Source organism: Balaenoptera physalus (genome assembly GCF_965194825.1).
Source record: "Balaenoptera physalus genome assembly, chromosome: 3".
NCBI lineage: Eukaryota > Metazoa > Chordata > Mammalia > Artiodactyla > Balaenopteridae > Balaenoptera > Balaenoptera physalus.
In genome coordinates, this window is record NC_138890.1 from 67,423,047 (window position 1) to 67,446,399 (window position 23,353).

At 48.7% G+C, this 23,353-nt stretch overlaps 1 protein-coding gene across 7 annotated transcripts in view; it reads right to left on the reverse strand.

Moving 5' to 3' along the window:
- Nucleotides 1-23,353, reverse strand: part of LOC309657628 (uncharacterized protein) — a 107,310-nt gene that overhangs the window by 37,889 nt on the left and 46,068 nt on the right. The window contains exon 3 of one of the 7 annotated variants that reach the window (XM_082455369.1): nt 14,743-17,102. The exons of the other annotated variants lie outside the window; for them this stretch is intronic. Within the exon in view, the coding sequence (XP_082311495.1) occupies nt 17,010-17,102 (93 nt within the window). The 3' untranslated portion in view covers nt 14,743-17,009. Of the gene's footprint in view, nt 1-14,742; nt 17,103-23,353 lie in introns of those variants that run through there. 7 annotated transcript variants of the gene reach the window in all.

Below are 23,353 nucleotides of genomic sequence, written 5' to 3' on the forward strand. Positions count from 1 at the left end.
TAAGTTACCAAAATGGGAGAGGAATTCCATCAGTGAGGTCCCAATCTCTACAGCCAAGATGGAGTCCTGGTCTCTAACTCTTCTTACCCTAGGCATCCTAAACAATTGGAACCAACTCCTTGGAATGTCCAGGGAGGGACCCCAAAAATCTACCCCTCCCCATCACAAGGGAGCTGAGTCCTAGGGACCAGACATGGAGGAGTAGTGTGGGATGGAGCCAGGTTTTCCAGGATGGTGAGCTGTCTCACCACACCCCACCATGGACCTCAGCCCGTGCCTGACAAGAGTAACAGTAAAGTCCAAATGCTCACCTAAGGATGATGGCAGCTGATACTAACTCATTAGCCAAACAGTGCCTGAAATGGAGCAACATCAGTATAATCTGTGTCAAATTTGGGCAAAATAACTTAAATTCATTCGAAGAATCTGCCAGTGCTTTTGTGGCTCACTCCCAAGAATTTCAGCTTAAGTGCTAATGGTAGAAGCTCTTGGCTGAGGGACTAGGAGTTCATTGAAAGACCTGTTTCGCTGGGGTTGTGATAACATCATTGTCATGAAGGACCACTTTCCAATGGGGTAAACCGGCAATGTGGGGCTCAGGCACACCAGCTAGAACTCCTGCCCTGCCAAGTCTATAGATGTTCAAGGGCATTTCTGGTTAGTAATAGGAGTTTCCTTGCCTTACTTCAAAGGTGTCACTTTAATTGGGCTGTTACTCATTCAGCTTACTTGGCAATAGGAAAGAAGCTACAGGCTAATATGCTAGCTTCCCATACAAAGGCTCATGGTGGCAGAAGACCTTTAGGAAAGACATGCAAACCATCCCTTCTTGATATATCAGTATTCAACATCTCTCAGTGCACTGTGTGCAAGATAAGCGCATCCTCAGATCTCTCTGGAAGTCTTGGGTGGGGGCTGCCAAAGACAGAACTGAAGTCTTGGAAAAAGTCTTGGGCCTGGTTGGAGGTGAAGTCCTTTCCTCTGCAAGTGATGCCCCCAGGCTGGTGGGGCTGGGTCATACCCAGGCTGTCATTCTCTGGGACCATTTGGTCTTCTTTCACATGGTTTGCACACATCCAAAAATCCTTGTATTAGTGGGGTACAGGATTCCTCAGCAGCCCTGTTGGAGCACCCAGGAAGCTTTTGCCTGTCGGACGTAATGCCCTTTCTTAATCTGGGCACAGCTAACCCTCCTATCATGAGAATGTTTGAAATTCATCAGAACTCTGCACTAACCTTTCCCCACTTGTGCCAGCAGTCACAGGGGCAGAGGCTTGGAGGGTGAATGAGGAGCTCATGTACTTCCTTTTCCAGGAGTCAAAGTACTGGGCAGAATAAGACTTGTCTTTGTCAGCCAGGGCTCACTTGTGAGTCCAAGTCTAAGGCAGCACAAGGGCATAGCTGGTTGGCTACATGGTTTTCCTAGCTCCAGGCAGCTCCCAAGAGACCCATTTCTGCTGACTTCCTAGGGGTGGGGAGTTGTAGAAGAACCCCCCACTTCTGCAGGCTCAACGGTGAGGCAGGCCTACGGAGTCTGTGTTGGGTTTAATTTCAACTGGGGAGATACCAGAGGCAATGAGGCAAGGACATGGGGGCTGAGTACAAGGGGAGAGACAGACATTCACCCACCACACCATCCCTCATCCAGCTCCACGAGCTCAGAAAGGAGCAGAACTGAAAAGGACCTCACAGTCCAGCTGGATAATGACAACACAGCCTTGAGTGCTCACTTTGCATCAGGCACTGTGCCAAGCACCCTGTATGCACCATGGCACTGGCACCCCACCACAGCCCCTGTTCACAGACATGGAAACCAAAGCTCAACCAGCACAAGGCACTTGTCCAGGATGATTCAGTTAATCAGTATTGGGCCTGGATTCCAACCCACATCTGTCTGTGCCCGGAACCCAGACTGTTTCCACGATGTCAGGCTGCCCACAGAGGTGGAAACTGAGGCCTGGGGAAGAAGTTTGGAAGAGCTTGCCTGGGGCAGCTAGCACCTCATGCCGAAAAAGCATTTGGGAACACAGAGGGAAGGCAGCAAAAGCTGCAGCTGCTCTGGACACTGTGTGGGACCCCTGCCTTCAGCTCCCTGCCCTCACCCCAGGCAACATGGCTCTGCAGCTACAGGCCCCAGGGCCCCGGTGAGGTGAGTTTTGACTTGATCCTAAAGGGAAGCGATGCAAATGCCCTAGAGGCCACCTGCAGTTCGATGGGTGAGGCCCCCAGGGGATGGAACACAGGCCCGTAACTTGGCTTCAATGCAGGGGGCACCTCAGCCACGCATGTCCATTTGTGAACCAGCTCCCAGCTCCAGGGGACTCTGGCCTGCTAGGCCTTATCTCAGCTCTAGGGATTAAAAAGGACTTTTTCAAGATGGAGGAATCAGGCTCCCTGACTTCAGACTATACTACAAAGCTACAGTATCAAGACAATATGGTACTGGCACAAAAAGAGAAATATAGATCAATGGAACAGGATAGAAAGCCCAGAGATAAACCCACGCACATATGGTCACCTTATCTTGGATAAAGGAGGCAAGAATATACAGAAGAGAAAAGACAGCCTCTTCAATAAGTGGTGCTGGGAAAACTGGACAGCTACATGTAAAAGTATGAAATTAGAACACTCCCTAACACCATACACAAAAATAAACTCAAAATGGATTAAAGACCTAAATGTAAGGCCAGACACTATCAAACTCTTAGAGGAAAACATAGGCAGAACACTCTATGACATAAATCACAGCAAGATCCTTTTTGACCCACCTCCTAGAGAAATGGAAATAAAAACAAAAATAAACAAATGGGACCTAATGAAACTTAAAAGCTTTTGCACAGCAAAGGAAACCATAAACAAGACCAAAAGACAACCCTCAGAATGGGAGAAAATATTTGCAAATGAAGCAACTGACAAAGGATTAATCTCCAAAATTTACAAGCAGCTCATGCAGCTCAATACCAAAAAAACAAACAACCCAATCCAGAAATGGCAGAAGACCTAAACAGACATTTCTCCAAAGAAGATATACAGATTGCCAACAAACACATGAAAGAATGCTCAACATCATTAATCATTAGAGAAATGCAAATCAAAACTACAATGAGATATCATCTCACACCGGTCAGAATGGCCACCATCAAAAAATCTAGAAACAATAAATGCTGGAGAGGGTGTGGAGAAAAGGGAACACTCTTGCACTGTTGGTGGGAATGTAAATTGATACAGCCACTATGGAGAACAGTAAGGAAGTTCCTTAAAAAACTAAAAATAGAACTACCATACGACCCAGCAATCCCTCTACTGGGCATATACCCTGAGAAAACCATAATTCAAAAAGAGTCATGTACCAAAATGTTCATTGCAGCTCTATTTACAATAGCCAGGACATGGAAGCAACCTAAGTGTCCATCATCAGATGAATGGATAAAGAAGATGTGGCACATATATACAATGGAATATTAGCCATAAAAAGAAACGAAATTGAGTTATTTGTAGTGAGGTGGATGGAGTTAGAGTCTGTCATACAGAGTGAAGTAAGTCAGAAAGAGAAAAACAAATACAGTATGCTAACACATATGTATGGAATCTAAGGGAAAAAAAAAAGGTCATGAAGAACCTAGTGGCAAGACAGGAATAAAGACACAGACCTACTAGAGAATGGACTTGAGGATATGGGGAGGGGGAAGGGTAAGCTGTGACAAAGTGAGAGAATGGCATGGACATATATACACTACCAAAGGTAAAATAGATAGCTAGTGGGAAGCAACCACATAGCACAGGGAGATCAGCTTGGTGCTTTGTGACCACCTAGAGGGGTGGGATAGGGAGGGTGGGAGGGAGGGAAATGCAAGAGGGAAGAGATATGGGAACATATGTATATGTAAAACTGATTCACTTTGTTATAAAGCAGAAACTAACACACCATTGTAAAGCAATTATACTCCAATAAAGATGTTAAAAAAAAAAAAAAAAAAAGGACTTTTTCAGCTGCGTTTCTGTCCGAGCAAGGCAACGGGGTCTCTCTCGTTCTCCTGCTTTAAATCAGACCCTTTGTTGAGTCCTGGGATCCTCAGAGATCTGGACTCTGGGTAACTGTATGAGCCAAGCCCATCAAGGGTGCATCCTAACTCACAGCCACAAGGCTGGGGCCACCCTCTGCCTGTTTTGAGTCTAATCCTGGCTTCCTGGTCCCTGAGAAAACCCAGTGCCCCTGGCAGCTGGCTGATTGCTGCCCTACATCAGGTGGGCTCTCAGACTCACTGGCAGTTTCCCTTCAGGGAAGGCCTCCCCCGCCCTCCAGACTCTGCTGAGAGGAAGCAAGGGTGGCTCTCACTTCCGTTCCTGGCCACATGCCTTGGATTGGCCTGGGTCCTTCTAAGTCTCTGCCATCCCCTTTTCCTTACCATCCAGGTGGATACGGGGTGTCTGGTTCTACTATCAACCTCTCCCTCACGCTGCCCATCCTGAATCCGCCGAGATTAGGGCAGGTGCAGTGAGTTCTTCCACAGCAGTTAAAAATATCCAGCCACACCTTTGCTCAGACAGGTGAAGAGGTACGCTTGGGATCATAGTTCAGGAGCAAAGTAAGTGGCCCAGGCCACATGAGCCCTGGGGTGGGGGTAGGGTGAATCGTGTGCCAGGTTTCTCTGAGAAAGCTGACTTCATGGAACGAGGAAGTTGTTCGGTTGTGTGGAGCTGGTGTTTAGGGATCTGGGGTGAACAGGGAGAGAGGGAGTCATTAGGGCAGAATAGCAATTACTTTCCTTAAAACTGAGAAAAAGTCAAGAAGTCCTTTCACGTTGCCCATACAACCGCAATGGTGGACTGGGGTGAGGGCTGCTGCCCTTGCCTGCGGGAGGTGAAGGGTGGTTGCCTCTGTTGGGGACTCAGGGCTCCCCTTCCAGTGCTCCTTCTGGGCTTGCCAGGGTGAGGGCTGAGCTCCTAGGTGTGTGGGGTGGAGTGTGGCAGAGGAGGGCCTGAAGGGTGTCCAAACTTCTAAGACGCAGAACAGCGTCTGAAAACAGCTCATCACCACCCTTCTGTCGTGCACTGGCAAGCAGCCAGAGTTCTCCTCCTAGGAGACCATCTGCCCCCACTTTGGGGGCCTGCCTCAGGACACTCGGGAGGACCCCAGTTTTGGCCTCTGGCCAGACTGAGACACATGCAGTGCAGTCCTGGGGCCCTCCCGTATCTGACGGCTCACACAGGCAAAACCTCAGCAGCCAGTGCCTGTCCCCTTCCTGTCTGCTACTCCCCACATGCCCAACCTCTCCAACCAGACTGGAAGCTCCCCAGGGGCAAGCAGCTCATCTCCTCCATATTCTCACAGAAGGAGATCCTGCTCAGGCAGGAATGGCACTTGAGAACATCTCTTACAAAATGCTGGGTCAGCAAAGCCCTGCAGTTAGCATCTGCTCACCTTCTCTACCCACTGTCCACCTGGCTTTTCTGAGTCCTTCCTTGGGGGACAATCCAGGCTGGACTCTGGGGTGCAGGGAGAAGGCTGAGAGACAGGGAAGGCACAGAGTGGTAACTAGCTCTGACCCTGCGGTAGAGCCTTGGGCAGAATGGGCCATGACCAACCAGCCCAGAACAAGAGCCACTGTGTCCCACAACATGCAGCACAACCCATCTGTGTCCCTCAGCAGGACTGCTGGAGATGCAAGGCTGAGTCACTAATTACTTTCTTTTATTAAAAATGTACACAAGTAAAAGGAACATGGTTTAATTGTACAGAGTAAGAAATACAGATGAGTAAATAGAAACATTAATTAAAGCCACCTGCAATACACCACCCAAAAATAATCATGCTGTTAAGTGTTTAGAAACCGGGTACAAACACAATTCTTCACCCCCCTGTGCATATATTTAGGAGCTCTGTCCCATGCAGATACAGGCATGGGTCCAGGAACACTGCAAGCAGGGATCTATACTTCCCCGGCACTCGCTTGGGGCCCTTCCCCAGCCCCCAGATCTCTCTGCTCCCAGATACCGTGCAGAGGTTGGCATCCAAGAGTCCAAAGGGCTAGCCATCCAGGCTGACAAGGTAATCTATAGTAGATTAGGAGGGGCAAAGGGCCTTGGAGGCAGGATACCAACTGTCCCAGTTTGCTCAGGACAGATGAGTTTGCTGGGATGTGGGAATTTTCAGCGCTAGAACTGAGAAAGTCCTGGGCAAAATGGGGTGAGTTGGTCCCTCTACTTGGAGGACCAAAGGCCTTGTCCAGCCCCTCCTTCTCTGCGCTGCCCACTGGTCCTCCTACTGAGTCTTATATCCCTGGGGACCTCAGCAGGCAGCTCAGGGACAGAGGCTCCGCAGGGCCCACTGCTTCCTCAGGCTCCCACAGAGTTCCAGCCTGAGGCCCAGGGAAGGAGTGGGGAAAGGGAATGAGTAAAGGCAGACAGGCAGTCATACTGAGGAAAGGGGCCAGGTGACCTCTGGCTGTCAAGGGCAGGCAGGGATGCTGAGGTGGAGGGGCTTCAATATTTGGCTGCCTGCCCCTCCAGGCCTGGAGCTTCCCTTAGAATTCAGTGCCTTAGTTCTCAGAGGCCCCAGTCCTTGGAAGCCCTAGGGTCTTTGGGTGGGAGGTGCTCAGCCCCCAGGGCTTCCCGCAGCCCTGCTGCATCCAGCCGTGCATCCCCCCTCCTCCATGTCCACACCCGCTGGCGCTTCCTGCCTAGCCCGTCTCCACCTAAGACTGGGCGCAGAGCATGGGAAAAGAGGAATCCAGGACAGGTTGAGCTGAGTGAGGAGCAGAACAGGTGGGAGGGGACCTAGGCATAAAGGACCCTCCTAATAAGGGTGGGCACATCCTGACTGTGGTCTGGCCCGGCCTGCTTTCTATGCCTGAGAATGGAGCCCTTGGAGAACCCAGAGGAGTAGGCAGAATAATGGTCCATGGTGGTATAAAGATGTCCACATCCTAATGCATGGAATCTGTGACATGGCAATGGGGAATGAGGTTGCTAATTAGCTCACTTTAAAATAAAGAGATTATTCTGGATTATCTGGATGGGTCCAATGTAATCGCAAGCATCCTTAAATGAAGAAGGAGACAGAAGAGTCAGAATCAGGGAGGCAGCATTATGTGAAAGACTTGACCAGCCATTGCTGGCTTTGAAGATGGAGGAAGGGGCTACAAGGCAAGGAATGCAGGTGGTCTCTAAAAGCTGGCATGGGCGAAGAAGCAGATTCTCTACTAGAGTCCCCAGAAGGGAACGCAGCCTGCTGACACCTTGAGTTTAATTCAGTAAGACCCATTTTGGACTTCTGACCTAGAGAACTGTAAGATAATACATTTGTGTTGTTTTAAGCCACTTAATTTATGGGACTTTGTTACAGCAGCAATACTGGGATACCACCTGAAGGATGTAACTGCTCAGAATCCCCTGGTTAGAGTCAGTCTCACAGCATCCCACAGTCGCTCTGTTAAAGAGCCGACTCTGTCCTGGGAGACACTGTGACTCTGGAGCCCTGCGCAGGGAATGGGCCTCCGTGACTTGGGTGGGTCAAGAAGGATGCCGAAGAATAGTGCCTCTGCTGGATGTGCCTACAGGAAACAGCTGTCTCCTTGAACCTATTCCCCAAAGCTCCAGTGGTTCTGGCTCTAAGCTGTCCAGGAAGAGCTGCCCTGAGGTCAGGCTACCCAGCACATCCAGCCAGAGCCGGCAGGACTTGCCTTAAGACTCCCAGGGTGGCATTCTGTGTCCTTTCCACACACCCATAATGCTCACAGCTCTCTCAGTCTTTGGCCTCACTAAGGGAATTCAGTTTGGCTTAGGAAAACCGAGGACTAGAGAGAAAAAAGTTTAGAGGAAAAAAATCACTAAAGTGGATGTCAGCCAGATCTTCATAAAATCCCTGCTTTGCCGCTTACTAGCTGTGTGGCCTCAAATAAGGCACTAAACCTCTGGGAGCCTGCTTCTCATCCAGAAAAGGTATAACAGCTTTTGTCTTACCTGCCTCATAGTGTGTGTGAGTCTCAGGTCAGATAATGCATGAGAAAATGCTGTGCTGCACAGACTGAGGTGCTGTTGTTATTAATGAGCAATAACGATCACAGACTTCTGTATGGAGTGGATGATCATACATCCTGTGTCAGGGAAGGAAGGGTGAGTGCAGACTCATCAGCTCTGCCTTGCCCACAGGCAGGAGGCTGCACCCTGGCCAGGAGAGGAGAGAAGGGCTTGTCTTTCTCTGAGCCACTGCTTCAGAGCTCAGACCGGACGTGAGACAGAGCCACCCTGCAGCCCGCAGGATGTCCTCCCAACCACCCGCAGACTGGGGCTTTGCACCTTTTCTTTCCCCTAAGAAAAAAAGTTTTCTAGAGTTTCTTTTGCATAAAAAACAGTCCCTCCTTCTCATAAAATACTCACGATTTTACAGGGAAAAGTTGGAACATGAAACTGTACACAATACAATTCCAATCTAATGAATATATAATATATAATTTTATATGTGGGATACCTACTGGAAGAAATGCATCAGAATACGAATGGTGGTATCTTTGGTAGGACTACAGGTGATTATATTTTCTTCTTTATATTTGTATAAATTAAAAATGCTCTACAATGACTTATAAGTACTTTTACATTTAGAAAAAATTATATATATATATGTATATATGAAAAATGCCAGGGACTTCCTTTTGTAGAACCACAAACTGGGCTAGAAGAGTCATTTGAGCTGGGTTCTGCACAGGCAGGAGTCCTGACCCTGGCCCTTGCTGCGGGATCTCGGAGACTCAACTACTTTCCCGCCCTGGCCTCTGCTGGCCCGGTGAGACTGGATGCTGGACAAGATGCTCTCTAGGATTCTCTGCAGCTCAATAATTAAAGTATTCGTCTTAGTCTCATCCATCCCTGCTCCACGCTCAGCTTTCAGTGGCTTCTCCTTACCACCTCCCTCACCAGCCTCATTTCTCCCAGACCTGCCCTGGGAGTCGCTAGCTCCTGGCATTTGCCTGCATCACAGACTGCACTTCTCAGAGCCCTGCCCTTCCTTGAAGAACAAAGCCTGGCCAAATCCTATGCAGCCTGCTGGCCTGCAGTGAACCCTGCTTCCCTCTAACTTGTACATAACAATAGCTACCGTTTATTGACTGTTAACTTCAGGTCGCACAGCAAAAGTGGTCTCATTTAATCCTAGGCCACCAGCAGCTGCAGAGACTAAAATTTGAACGGCACCCCCCTGGAGTTGTGCAGTGTAGTGACCCTATTTGATCCTCTTTCGCCTCTGAGGGTTGTATTGTTATTCTCATTTCACTGACAAGATAACTGAGGCTCAGAGAGGTCAAGCCAACTCACCCATGGTCACACAATGGGTTTGTGGCAGAGCTAGGACTTGATCTCTAGAGATTTCAAGTCCAGTGTTTTTTCACTCCCACAGTGGTGTCTTTCTCAACAACTCCCACATTCCAGCACTGGAAGGCAGGGAGGATGTATTCTGAGCTGAACACACAGAGGGCACCCAATGAATGTCTGAATGTCTGGTGGTGGTGGTGTGGATCACAGTGAGTTCAACCATTCAATCAACAAGTCTTCCCAGAGTGTCTGGGAGCTCTGGGGGCAGGGACAGGCATATTCTGTTCACCGCTATATTCCAGCACCTAGCAGTGCCTGACATATAGTACATGCTCAATAAATGACACTGAATTCATGATTGTTCATTCAAATAAAGAAAACAATAAAGTAAATAATAGGAGCTAATATCTATGGAGTGCCTACTTCTAGCCAGCTCTCAGGGAGTCTCCAGGAGAGTTGAGGAGAAATACAACACTGTGACAAGGACTACAGCTTGTGGTTTTATATCAAAAAAGTGTCTACATAAAGCCCATGAGAACACCAAAGAAAGAAAGAAAGGCATTCAGCAGTGACCCTGAACCTTCCTACCATGTCAGAGGCCATGCCAGCAGCGGTCACCATCACAGCTTGAATACACTGACGGTCAAAGTACACAAACCCAAATTTGCCATCTGCATCCATGGTTCTGCCTGTTCAGACCATGTCTGGATCCTCTTATTGCCTCTCCAGACTGGATAACCAGAATACTGGATCTATAAGACAAATGGTTGTGGAAACTGGTGATGTTTAGCTTGGAGAAGAAAAAGGAGGGTTATCTTTTAACACCTGACAGGCTGCCATTGGGCCAGAGCCCTGGGTACCTCCTGAGGAAGTCTGCTCTAGCTGGCTGGGATGTCTGGAGATGGACCAGAGAAGCAGGGTGTCTGGTAGGCTGCCTCTCTGGGACCTGATGAGGCCTTACTCTCTACAGCATATATTCTACACATTGGCTCACACACAAACGTTTATTAACTGTCATTCATGGCCTACTCCAGGCTAGGGAAATAAGGATGAATAAAACAAGTTTGCCAGCTTAGAAATGCCAGCACCCTAGGAGGCAGAGTCAGGAAAGCCTCATCCTGTAGCCTGAGACTCCTTATTGTGCATCCTAAAAGGCCCTGTCTCAGCCACTGCTGAAGGCCATTTTCTTCCAGTATTCTGAAGGGGTCAGTCATATGGCAGATAATCAACAAATATACACATCCCTGAAGAAGGGATCCTGGGATGGGAACTCCAGCTGAATCAACCCTCTGTGGGGGCCAAGCAGGCTGGTTCCCAGGTATGGTCTTTGCACATGTCCTTCTGCCCCTTCAGATCCCCTCAAGTCCAGCCAGGCCTTGACCGTGGTGTGATCCGGTCCCTGTTTCCACAAGCACTGGTTCATCATCCCCAGCTGCAGTGATATGTCAAAGGATATCCTTCAATCCTAAATTGCATAATGGCTTTTATCTTCCATTTCTTCCAAGGCTCCTCATCTGCAGTAAAAGTTGTGGTTCAGCAAACAGTGTGGAACTCCTGAATGCCAAATTCCAAAAAAAGGCTCATGTGGGGTAGAGCTCATTCTGCTGTCCTGTCCATTCACTGCACTGTTCAGTGCTAGAAATGACACGTACACTATTTTTTTTTTGCAAAACAATAATTATGCAGAAAAATGCACAAAGCATATGTTTAGTTTAATAAGTATAAAATAGAAAGCAAATATCTGTATAACCATCACCAGGTCAAGAGATAAAACAATGCCAACGCCCTCAAAGACCCCTATGCCCCTCCTTATCACAACCCCAACCCTCCCCTGTGCTCATGACGAAATTGACTTTTTTTTTTTTTGGCTGCATTGGGTCTTCACTGCTGCACGCAGGCTTTCTCTAGTTGCAGAGAGCGGGTGCTACTCTTCGTTGTGGTGTGTGGGCTTCTCATTGTGGTGGCTTCTCTTGTTGCTGAGCACAGGCTTCAGTAATTGCAGCACGCGGGCTCAGTAGTTGTGGCGCACGGGCTTAGTTGCTCTGCGGCATGTGGGATCCTCCCGGACCAGGGCTCGAACCCGTGTCCCCTGCATTGGCAGGTGGATTCTTAACCTCTGCACCACAGGGGAAGTCCCCTAAATTGACTTTTGTGATAATAATTTCTGTGCTTTTTATAGTTTTACCTCCTCTGCGTATATCCTTAAACAATACAGTTCAGTTTTGCCAGTTGTTAAACTTTTCATGAAAGGAATTATACTGTGTGTATTCTTCTGCAGTTTCATTTAACATTATGTTGATGAGAGTCACAGTATTATTACAGTATTATTATCCAATATTACAGTATTACAGGTCGCAGTAGTTCATTCATTTTCACTGCAGGAATACTGCTCAATTTATTTGTGAATATTGTGGTGCACCTGAGTGAGACTTTGGTTAGAGCAGATTCTGAGGAGTGGGGCTGCTGGGTTACAGGGTACATGTATTTTCATCTTTACCAGATCACTTACGTATTTTTCAATTCTGAAAATGTTTCTCAGGGAAGCAGTGCTGTATCTGGGATAGAGGAAATGAGGGATGCCTGCCCTTGCAGTCTGACTGGCCTACGCTCGGTCCTCCAAACTTGCCCCCTCCAGCCCAGCCATCCTGTCCCCTCCGGCACTCACAGACCGGGGCCTCTCGCGGCAGGATCCTCTCCAGCCTCCCTGCTTCAGTGATGTAGTTGGGTGAGAGCGGGAGGAGGCTGAGAATGAGGAAGTAGAAACCAAACATGAGGGCCACAGAGAAGTCCGGTCCACAAATCTCAATGTTTCAGCAGCACACTCCATGCGAGAGGAACGTGCAGGATGCCTGTGGAGCACACCTACCAGGCACCAAGCCTACAGGTGCCAAGGTGTGCCACGGGACAAGCCGCCACTCTGCACTAGGTTCCTGCACCTAAGTCACTCCACATAATCCACACCCCAAACCCGTGAGGTAGGTGTTATCATCCCATGCCACAGATGAAGACACTGAGACACACAGACACGGAGCAACTGGCAATATAGTACAACAGCTAATAGTGTAGGATCTGTATTTGTTTAAATTGGCTTTAAATTGTGGCTTCCCTACTTACTGGTGCAACACTGGGCCGGTTACCTTCTTCAGCCTCAGTTTCCTCATCTGTAAAATGCGGCTAATTCACTTACAGGGTTATTGAGAGAGTTAAAAGAGATAATGTGTAGAAGGAGCTTAGCAGAGCGCCTGGCACAAAGGAGGAAGGAACAGAACTATGAAACAGGAGCTATGGAGTTCCAAGGTTGACAGCTAGGACAAGGTGGGAGTGGGAGGGAACAACTCTTCTTGGCAAGCTGGGAGCAGGCCATCAAGCTGACGGTGCAGATCGGTGCTGTGTGAAGACTCACTGGAGTGCTGGCCTGGTCGACTCTGAAACGTGGGCACCCAGGCAGTCCTGCCACCCTGGCACCTTTGCCCAGAGCTCTCTACCTATCTGTGGCTGCCTCAAAGTGCAGTGATTCCTGACAGGGAGCAGCTGGATCCCTGCACATGAGGAAGCTTCAGTCCAGCTTCAGCGCTGGCCCGCAGAGGCCGCATTGGCTGGCAGCAGCAGTGGCAGCCAATGGGCAGCGAAGCCTGTTGCTAAGGTCACTGGTGAACCTTATTTGGCGACATCGGGCTGACCCTGCATTCACCTCTGAGAACTCTGGGAAACGCCAACCACAGATGTGAAGTGAACATCTCAAAACCACAACTGCATTTCCTTTGAGAAAAGATTCGGCTCTCCTCTCCAGCCTGCCTCTCTCGGGCTGGATGCCTTTTGTACAGTGGCTTGCAACCTCAAGAGAGAAGAGCCTTGGCGGGGAGTCGGCTACACACCCATCCTGGCAGGCCTCTCCCGTCCCTGGGAGAGGGCAGGGGCTACTGCACAGGCGACCCCAGGACCCACCAAGGATCTGAAAGGCTTCTGTTCTCGCCCCAGCAGCTGCCGACCTCCAGCCCAAGCCTCCCTGCACACACCCTCAAGTGTTCCTGGACCCACTTCCTGTAGCCTTGGGAAGCTGCTGGTATGAGGAAGACCTATGGCACGCAGGGAGGAAGTGGGCCTTGCCCAGGCCCTTAACATCTGCACCGGCCACGCTGTTTCAGTGCAGCCTACAGCTCAAACGGTTGGCGGTTTCAGTTTTTCACCTTCCTTTGGTGCATCTTCTAGCTTAACATTAAATAAGTAAAACTGTTGCCCCACCCCAGGCAAATGTGGGAGGGAAGCTGTGCCTTCACTATTTCCAAAATAACACTCTCCTCTTTCCTCATATTCGTACAGCACCTTCGAGTCTGGGAACTGTGCTCATATCTGCCATCTGGTTGGACCCTCACAAGCCTTGCTAAGGTAATGATAGCTTAACAATGTCTGAGCCCTCACCAGGTGTCAGGAACATGAATTAGCTCATAGAATCCACTATAATTGTTCCCACTTGACAGAAGAGAAAAATGAGGCAAAGACAGATTCAGTAATTGGCTCAAGGTCAATCACTAGTCTGTAAAGGCAGAGCTGAGATTTTATCCCAGATAGCCCAATTCCAAAGTCTGCCCTATTATCTCCTGTTATATTGCCCCTCAAGGCATATACACAAGAACAAATCCTATTTATGGATGAGAAAGTGAAGCTGAGAAGAATAAAAGGTGTGGGGCCTGACATGAGGGCTGCTTTCCATGTCCACATCTCCTCCCGGAGGACCATTCACTGGCATCCTTCTTCTGCCCCCCTCTTTTTTTTAATCACTCACACCTCCCCCTCTTCCCTGCACCCAACCCCAGCTTGTCTCCTTCTGACCCACAGGCTAAAAGTGGCCTTTCTTGGGACTTCCCTGGCGGTCCAGTGGTTAAGACTCTGCGCTTCCCCTGCAGGGAGTGCAGGTTCGATTCCTGGTCGGGGAGCTAAGATCCTGCATGCCGTGTGGCCAAAAATAAAAAAATAAGAATAAAAAATATTATAAAGTGGCCTTTCTTTTCTGGGTAGCCCAGGGAGACAGGTGTCCTGGCCTGCTGGGAAGAGGCTATGTGAGCCCATCTGTCAGGTAAGGGGGGCAAAGCCAGGGCCATGGAGGGTGAGTGACAGAAGAACGCCACACCTCCCAGCTCCTCCTGCTAAGCCTTTGCCTGTACACATGGGGCAGTTAAAGCATTCCATGGGCAAGGGTCTGGGGACTGCGGGCAGCAGAGCTGGGGCGTCTATCTGTCCACCGCATGCTCAGCTGAAGGCACTCTGAGGGCCTGGGGTGGGGTCTGGACACTGAGATATGCCAGTGCGTATCCCTTGCTGGAGTGCTGTCTTTCCAGGCTGCCCTCACTCATGGAACATACACTTTTTTGTGCCCCTACCAAGAGTCAGGCACTATTCAAAGCATCAAAGATACAGCAGTAAATAACACAGACCATGTTTCAGGCCTTGAGGAGTTTAGTTCCAATGAGGGACACAGACGTGAGGCAAATAATTACACGAATAGCTGGAAAACACAGCGTGCTTTGAGAGGATACCCCTTCAGGATACTAATCAAAGAAGGAGTGTGTGGGATTGGGGGCTGAGGAAGCCAGGATGGTGTGGAGTTAGCAGGTAGGGACAGTTCTTGGCCCCTATCCCACTGCCCTCCTCTCCCCCGCATTCCTGTCCCTTCAGGAAATCTGCTTCCATGAAAGCTGCTCTGCTAAGTATCTTCAAAGTTGCCTCAAGCAGTGCTTTTGCAGCAGCTGCTTTTAGTGTTTGTGCCTGGGTGAGCACAAACTCAGGTGTGTGTGGTGTAGGAGACCAGAGGGGAGGGCAGATTAGGGTGTTTGATCTTTGATCCTCAGCTAAACTCAAGCACCTCCATTCCTCATCAAAGTCCTACATGTGCATGTGGGAGAGCCCCGGCGGGGCAAGGGGGGTGAAGGTAGCCAGCGGGGCACGAAGCTGCTGGGATGAAATGCTGGTATGAAATGTTCAATTCTGAGAAGCGTTTTCAGAATTAAACATTTTCAGATTAACCGAGAGCCAGAGCCCTTCCTAAAGTACCTCTGAAAATAGTTGTTCAGCATAAAGCGTGAAATTAGCTTTTGCTGGAGAGGAAGCCCTCCAGGGCTGACGGCAGCCAGCCAGCCTTGGGGAAGTGGGTGCAGCGCTGTGGCCGTCCTTGCTGGCACTGCCCGCCTTGCAGGCTGCTGTCGCAACCCTGCATCAGTGTGCCCAGTGCAAGGCTCCTTAAGGAACACCTTGCTGCCTTCACTAAACATGCTTCTCTCCCCTCCTCTGCTTCTTTCTCCCTCGGGGACTCTCCCTGTGGAAAAGAAACCCCAGCTCTTTGGGTTGTGAGGCTGTGATTTCCAGTTTCATTTTCCAGTTTCCGTTTAGAAGCTGTTCTGCCAGCTCTCCACTCCTCATGCCCCAGGGCACCAGAGGAGCTGAGGGGCAAGAAAAAAGTGTTCCAGCCAGTACCCTGCTCCCTGGGGCTCACAGAGGGTGGGGACTGGCTGAACCCCAGGTAGGGGAGGTTGTTAAAATGCAGATTCCTGGCTCCCCAGTCTCTGAGGTGGTAGATTTGGGCCCTTTGATTCTGATGTGGCCTATGGACCCCACTAGGACTCACAGCCTCAGAGACCATCAAAACAGCCAGAGCACAGCTGAGCACTGCCCAATCACTCCCCAAGGCTCTTCCCACAAGTGCTTGTGAAACTTTGTTCCCCCTTCCCTGCCTGGTGTTGGACACATTTCAGATGTCAGCTCTTTGGGGCTGGAGGTCTGCTGGAAGCCCAGGTCATGGTCCTCACACAACCCCTTCTCTTCCTCACACTCCAAATTTCCCTTTAAGATGCTAATTTGTAATACGCATTAATAGAAACAAAAGAAAGAAAAATTCTATTAAGAGCCCTTATGTCCTTTTGCTCTGTCCCTGCTAATTCCAAAAAGGATTTAAGGACATTTACGTCTGTATTTTCTCCTCTGTGTATGTGAGACAGAGACTGACTGTGTGTGGGGTGGGTCTTCCGATGCACCCTTACTGTGGTTTGACCTTGGAGCAGGTGGTCAGGTCCCCAAGCCTGGCAGATGTAGACCTTTGTAATCTCTAGGGCAAATTTGTTCTTCAGTGTTTCTAGTATCACTTTTTGATCAATCATTAATCAAAGTTGCAATAAAAAGATAATCTTCTCAGGACTGGGCTATAAAGGTTCTGGTTAAAACCTTAAATAAACCCTTCTGTGGAGGCCTCAAAGCCAAGAGAGAAGGGTCTCACGTCTGTGGCTGGATTTGGAAACAAATGAAGGCTGGGCACAGACATGAACTTTAGTCACCTGAGTGGCTATGGCCTCTTGCTTCACCTCTCACTGCCAATGAAGCTGGCTATGTCCTGGCTCCTGGACCAAGTGGCAAAGCTGGGGAAGGAGTTTGCCCAAATGTGTGGTAACAAATGTAGGGGCCTGGGGGCACTTCTACAAGGCGTGACAGCTGTGGCATGGCCCTGGGGCCAGGCCTGATGGCAGCCCCCTCAGCCCACAGAGCCCATGTGGTGGAGGGCACCCTTATCTCTGACAGCTTGGCTCATTCCTGCTGACTCACTGCTGTGCAGGGCAGAGTGGTGCCGGGTGTAAAGAGGGAGGCCCACTTCTCAAGGGAGGAAGAAAGGAAGAGGCTGCTCCTCCCAGGGCCCAGCAGGGGTAGAGCCTATGGGGCCTTCACTCTTCTCCAAGCTCCCTCACAGTGGAGAGGGTAGATCTGCTCATCAGGGCATGAGGCCACAGGCTCTTGACTGGCTGCAGAAGCTGAATCTAGGAGTAAGAATCAACAGGGATAATGTGAGGTCCAGCACCAGGTCCAAGAAGTAAGGACACCAAGGTAGGGCATGGGGACCTGGGCCAAGTGCAGCCTTGACCAACAGGCTTAGGGTTTTAGCTGTCAGTAACCTTTGCAGGAACCACAACAACTGCATCATCCAAGAGAGCTGACATGCTCAGATGGACGTATCTAAGACGTGCAGTACCTGAGAAAGTGGTAGAGGCACTCACTGTTCTCTCCAACCCCTTCCAACATACTACTGAGGCTGCTCTGTACCATATTTTCAGACACATGGAAGAAATGGGCATTTTCAGAGCAGTGTAACCCTAGAGGTACAGGGCAGTGAAATTAGGTGTGAGAAATTATTCAAAGGATTGATGTCCAGAACAGGGATAGCCTTGTTTTGAATGGCTGGAAGGGAGGAAGCAGTATCAATGGGAACAGTCGAGAGACAGACGCAAGGAGACTTTCTGTAGGTCCAGTGTGGTCTCCAAAGATAGATACATACATACACACAAACACACACACACTTCTGTTTTAAGAGAGAGAACAAGAAGGGAATGGAAGACACACACTGAAATTTTAACAGCGGGCTTTTGTCTAGCTGGTAAGATTATGAATGATTTGAATTTTTCCCTTTTGTGCTTATCAGTAGTTTCTAAAATGTCTGTAATATACACAAATTACTTTTTTATGGCAAAATATACATAAAATTTACCATTTTAATCATTTGTAAGTGTGCAATTCAATGGTATTAAGTACATATACATTGTGGTGCAGCCATCACTACCATCCAGCCCCAGAATTTTTTCATCATCCTCAACATAAACTCCAAACCCAGTAAACTAATTCGTCATTCTCTCTTACTGCCAGTGGTTGGCAACCACCTTTCTCCTTTCCGTCTCTATGAATTTGACTATTCTAGGTACCTCATATAAGCGGAATCGTACAATATTTGCCCTTTTGTGTCTGGCTTATTTCACTTCTTAGCATAATGGTTTTCAAGGTTCATCCATGTTGTAGCATGTGGCAGAATTTCATTCTTTTTAAAGGCTAAATAATATTCCATTGTGTGTGTATACCACATTTTGTTTATCTATTCATCTGTCAATGGACACTTGACACTTGGATTGTTTCCACCTTTTGGCTATCGTGAATAATGCTGATATGAATATGGGTATACAAATATCTCTTTGAGACACTGCTTTCAGTTCTTTTGGATATATAGCCAGAGGTAGAAGTGCTGGATTATATTGTAAGTTTATTTTTAATTTTTTGAGGAACTGCCATGCTGTTTTCCACAGTGGCTGTACCATTTTACATTCTTACCAGCAGGGCACAGGGGTTCTAATTTCTCCACATCTTCACCAACACTTGTTATTTTTCTTTTCCTTTTTTAAATAAATTTAATTATTTATTTATTTATTTGTCTGCATTGGGTCTTCGTTGCGGTGTGCAGGCTTCTCGTTGCGGTGGCTTCTCTTGTTGCGGAGTGCAGGCTCTAGGCACATGCACTTCAGTAGTTGTGGCTCACGGGCTCAGTAGCTGTGGCTCGCGGGCTCTAGAGCGCAGGCTCAGTAGTTGTGGCGACGGGCTTAGTTGCTCCGTGGCATGCAGGATCTTCCCAGACCAGGGCTCGAACCCATGTCCCCTGCATTGGCAGGCGGATTCTTAACCACTGCGCCACCAGGGAAGTCCCTCTTTTCTTTTTTTTAATAATCTCCATTCTAAAGGGTGTGAAGTGGCATCTCACTGTGGGTTTTTTTTTTTTTTCTTTTTTTAAATTTATTTTTGGCTGCATTGGCTCTTCGTTGCTGTGCGCGGGCTTTCTCTAGCTGCAGTGAGTGGGGCTACTCTTTATTGCGGTGCGTGGGCTTCTCATTGCAGGGCTTCTCTTGTTGTGGAGCACAGGCTCTAGGTGCACAGGCTTCAGTAGTTGTGGCGCGCAGGCTCAGTAGTAGTGGATCACGGGCTCTAGAGCGCAGGCTCAGTAGTTGTGGTGCACGGGCTCAGTAGTAGTGGATCACGGGCTCTAGAGCGCAGGCTCAGTAGTTGTGGTGCACGGGCTTAGCTGCTCTACAGCATGTGCTGTCTTTCCGGACCAGGGCTTGAACCTGTGTCCCCTGCCTTGGCAGGCGGAGTCTTAACCACTGCGCCACCAGGAAAGCCCCTCTAGTGGTTTTGATTTGCATTTCCCTAATCCAAACTACTTATTTTTTAAATCCAATTTTGCCTGAATCAAATCTTTTGTCCTTTATTTCTTGATAATATGGACCTTTTCCTCCTTTTTTGTACTTAATCTTTGCACTATGGTTTTTTAAAATTGTTGTAAAATACACGTAACATAAAATTTACATTCATGACCATTTATAAATGTAAAGTTCAGTATTGTTAAGTAAATGCACATGGTTGTGACCATTTTATAATGATAAGAAGAAAGAAAAGGCTATTAAAAAAGAGGAAGAAGAAAGATGTGGATTCTCAGGCCCTGGAGATGTTCACACTCTTTGGCTCAGTCTTGGCAGGGACCTGCATTCATCTACTGAGCACCTCCAATGAACTGGGCTCTGTGCCAGGCAGGGGGCTCCAAGTTGAGCATGGTCTGGTCTCTGCCCTCGGATTTCAACCTCTGTGGGAAATAGTTATACCCAAGGCTGCTGTGGGCCCAGCGGGCCACACTGTCTACGGGTGCAGCATGGGGAAGGCAGCACAGATGAGGTGGCATGTGAGCTGAGCCCCAAAAGACGAGCAGACATTTGCAAGTGCGTGAGGGCAGAGAAGAACTGGCCTGTGCTGTTGGGCTGTGGCAGCCCCTACATAAACACTTGCTAATGATTTATGTCTGTCTTCCCTACTCCATTATAAGCTTCATGAGAGCAGGGCCAGCTAGTCTTTTTCACTGTTGAACCCTGCTATGCCCAGCACAGACAGGGGTAAAATGAACACTCGCTGAATAAATGAGCAGGTGAGGAGAAGGAAGAGGAGAGAGGAGATGTCTCCTTCCAGAATCTTGGCCACGAGAGGCAGACAGCGTGGTTGTACTCCATGGGGAAGGGGGTGGAGGGAAGCATTACAGGGATGATGGAGACGGGAGCATGCCAAACACTGCACTACAGGAGCCAGTGGAGAAGGAGAGTCTGAAGACCAGTATGAGAGAACTGAAGGGCTTGACTGCTGGGTAGGGGGCTGGGTGAAAGAGGAGAGGCAGGGGTGCAGGGTCAGTGGGACGAGAGGGGTCTCTCTTTTTAAGAGACTCGTATGGCCAATATGAAAAAGACAGGAAACGCCAGCCGCTGACAAGGATTGAAGCAACTAGAACTCTCATCCACTGCCGGGAGAGTGTTCTCCCAGGCTGCAGACAGCACTCTGGTTGCTGGTTGGTTCAAGCTACCATTGGGGCCAATCAAGGGAACCCCAACATCTGCACTTGGACTATCAGACATGAAGTGCTCTGTGTCCAGAGCAATTTCCAAGATGGGCCTGAATCCAGGGGACATGGAACAACCAAGAGCCCGGAGTTGGCTCTGTGTTCACCAGGCTCCAAAATGTCAACTCTGCCCACGTGCCTCCTTGAGCCTCATCTCACGTCAGGCAGCTGGCAGGACTTCAGTCGGCAGAAGGTGGACTCTGCTCTTTTCAAGAAGCACACGGTGCGGGCTCTGGGCCCTCCGGTGAACTCCATCAGGGTGTGCAAAACCCCTCTGCTTGAGAGGCCTCTATGCACACCCAGTCAGGCACCAGCATCCTAGCCCCTGCTGGTGGTCCAACTTGCCTACCAGACGAGTGGCACATGTACCAACACAGAGCCCACACAGGGCAGCGCTGCTTGACACCTGCATAGCTCCAGTCTGAGGGAAGGATTCTGTGTGTGGTTTGTATTTTTACTGCACCTCCCTTTCCAATTTGGAGGATGTTATCACTGAATTACCAAATGCCACTTAACCCACTGTAGGGGAGCACAGAGAAGCACCCAGCAGCCCTGGGATGAGGCTGCAGTCCAGAAGGGGGGATGAGATGAGCACAGATGATGCAATGAGGACTTAATAGAAGGCAAAGTGTAATCAGGAGCCACATCGTGTGCTCTCACTCTAAGTGCTGCAGGAGTTCAGAGGAGTAAGGGGTCAAGTAGGGGTAGGGTGACCAAGGAAGGTCCTGGAGCAGAGGAAGAGGAGACCATTACAGGTGAGGGAGACAACAACTGGAATCTTTATGGAAACCCGCAGAACTCAAGGGCTAGCCAGGCCTGGACTCACGTGGGACAGGCTCACAGGCCGCTCTTTCAACCGGGAGACAGGCCACAGACAGCAGGCCTCCCTCAGCCCCACCCAGGTCCCTGGAACACATGCTCCACTGTCCTCAGCCTGACCACAATGCCACAGGAGCTGGGTCCCACTCATGCTGGCCTGGAAACTGGGAAGTACCTGGCATGGGGCCCCTCCACTTCCTCCACATGATTGCCTGGAGCTCCAGGGTGACCCGCAAGGGGTCGTTTTTGTGGTCAGGAAATGCCTGTGGCAGCTGTGGACACCACAGGCCCTCTCTGAACTCTTCTGAAGTGGAGACCACATTCCCAAAGATTCTCAACTGCCTAAACTCCAGCTCCAATCTCTTGCTTCTTCCTGGTAGGCTCATCTTGGCATGGTGGGTGACAGTTATCTTTCTCCAGGTCCATTAGGTCCCTTCAGATCCAAAATACTCTAAGCTCAAAGACAGAACACTGAGAAACAGAACAGCAGGTGCTAAGTTGTGGTATTGCTCGATGGTTTTTAACCTTGGCTGCACACTAGAGCCACCTAAGGGACTTCTTAAAAGTACTCAAGTCCAAGCACTTCAACAGGCACTGTGCAAAGAGAAGACTAATGGCTAACAAACATGTGAAAAGGTGCTCAACTGTATTAGTCATTAGGGAAATGCAAATTAAAACCACACTGTGATATCATCACACACCCACCAGAATGGCTAACATGAAAAAGTTAGAAAATACCAACTGTTGGCAAAGATGTGAAGCAACCAGAATTCTCATACATCCCTGAGGGAGTATAAATTGGTACAGGCACTTTGGAAAATTATTTGGCATAAGGTAATAAAGCTGAACATACTGATTTCCATACCTGCCCAACAACTCCATGTCCAAGTATGGACCTAACAGAAATGCAAGCAAACATGCTCTAAGACACCAATGAATGCTCATAGCAGCAGTAGTCATAATAACCCTAAATTGCCAACAACAACCCAGATACCCAAATATAGATAAATGGAGGAATAGCCACATGGTGGAATACCCTATAGCAATGAGAGTAAACCAACTACTACAATACTAACTAACTAAACTAACTAACAACTACAAGCAACAGCTTTAATGAACCTTACAAACACACTGCGGATCGGGAGAAGCCAGACACAAAAGAATATATTCTGTATGATTCCATTTATATAATATAAAGCTTGAAAACAAGCAAAACTAATTTATACCATTAGAAATGAGAATGGTGGTTACCCTTTGGGGCACCAGGGGACGCAGGTGATGTTGTTTCTTGATTTGGAAGCAAATTACTCAGGGTAAATTCACTTTGTCAAAATTCACCAAGATTTACACTTGTGGTTTGTGCTTTTTTCTTTTTCTTCTTCTTCTTTTTGCATGTATATTATCTTTCAATAAAGACTTAAATAAAAAATTGTTTTTAAAAAAACCCAGATCAATTCAGTCAGTATCTTTGGGGTGAGAGTGAGGCCCAGGCATCAGTATTTTTTAATATTCTAGATGACTGTAATGTGCAGCCAGGATGGAAAGCCACTGGTTTAATTTCTTGGGAAAAGCAGACCCATTCAAAGGCCGTAAATGGTCCTGACAAAAGGTACTTCCAGCTTGGTGGGGTGAGATACTGGGGTGGGAAGAGGTCCGACTTTGTTGATGTGATGAAGCCTCCTGCATGGGCAGAGGAAGTATTGCAGCATACTGTTGTAATGTGTTTCTTCCCTGGCAGTGTCTGTTGAAACCTGGTTGCATCAGCTTGTAATGGTATGTAATGGGAACGAAGTGGGCCCTGGTCCCACCTCAGGCAAGGCGGGGTGTGTAGGTCCCACTCAGGGTGTCTATGTTTGTGGGTAACAGCCAACTCTGGGCTCCAGATGATGCCCCAACTCCCTGGCCTCTGGGTCCAGATTAGGAACTTGCAACATCTTGCTGAGGACCACATCAGGCTTGGCTCAAGTGCCTGGTTTGAGAATTTTCCTTACGCTCCAT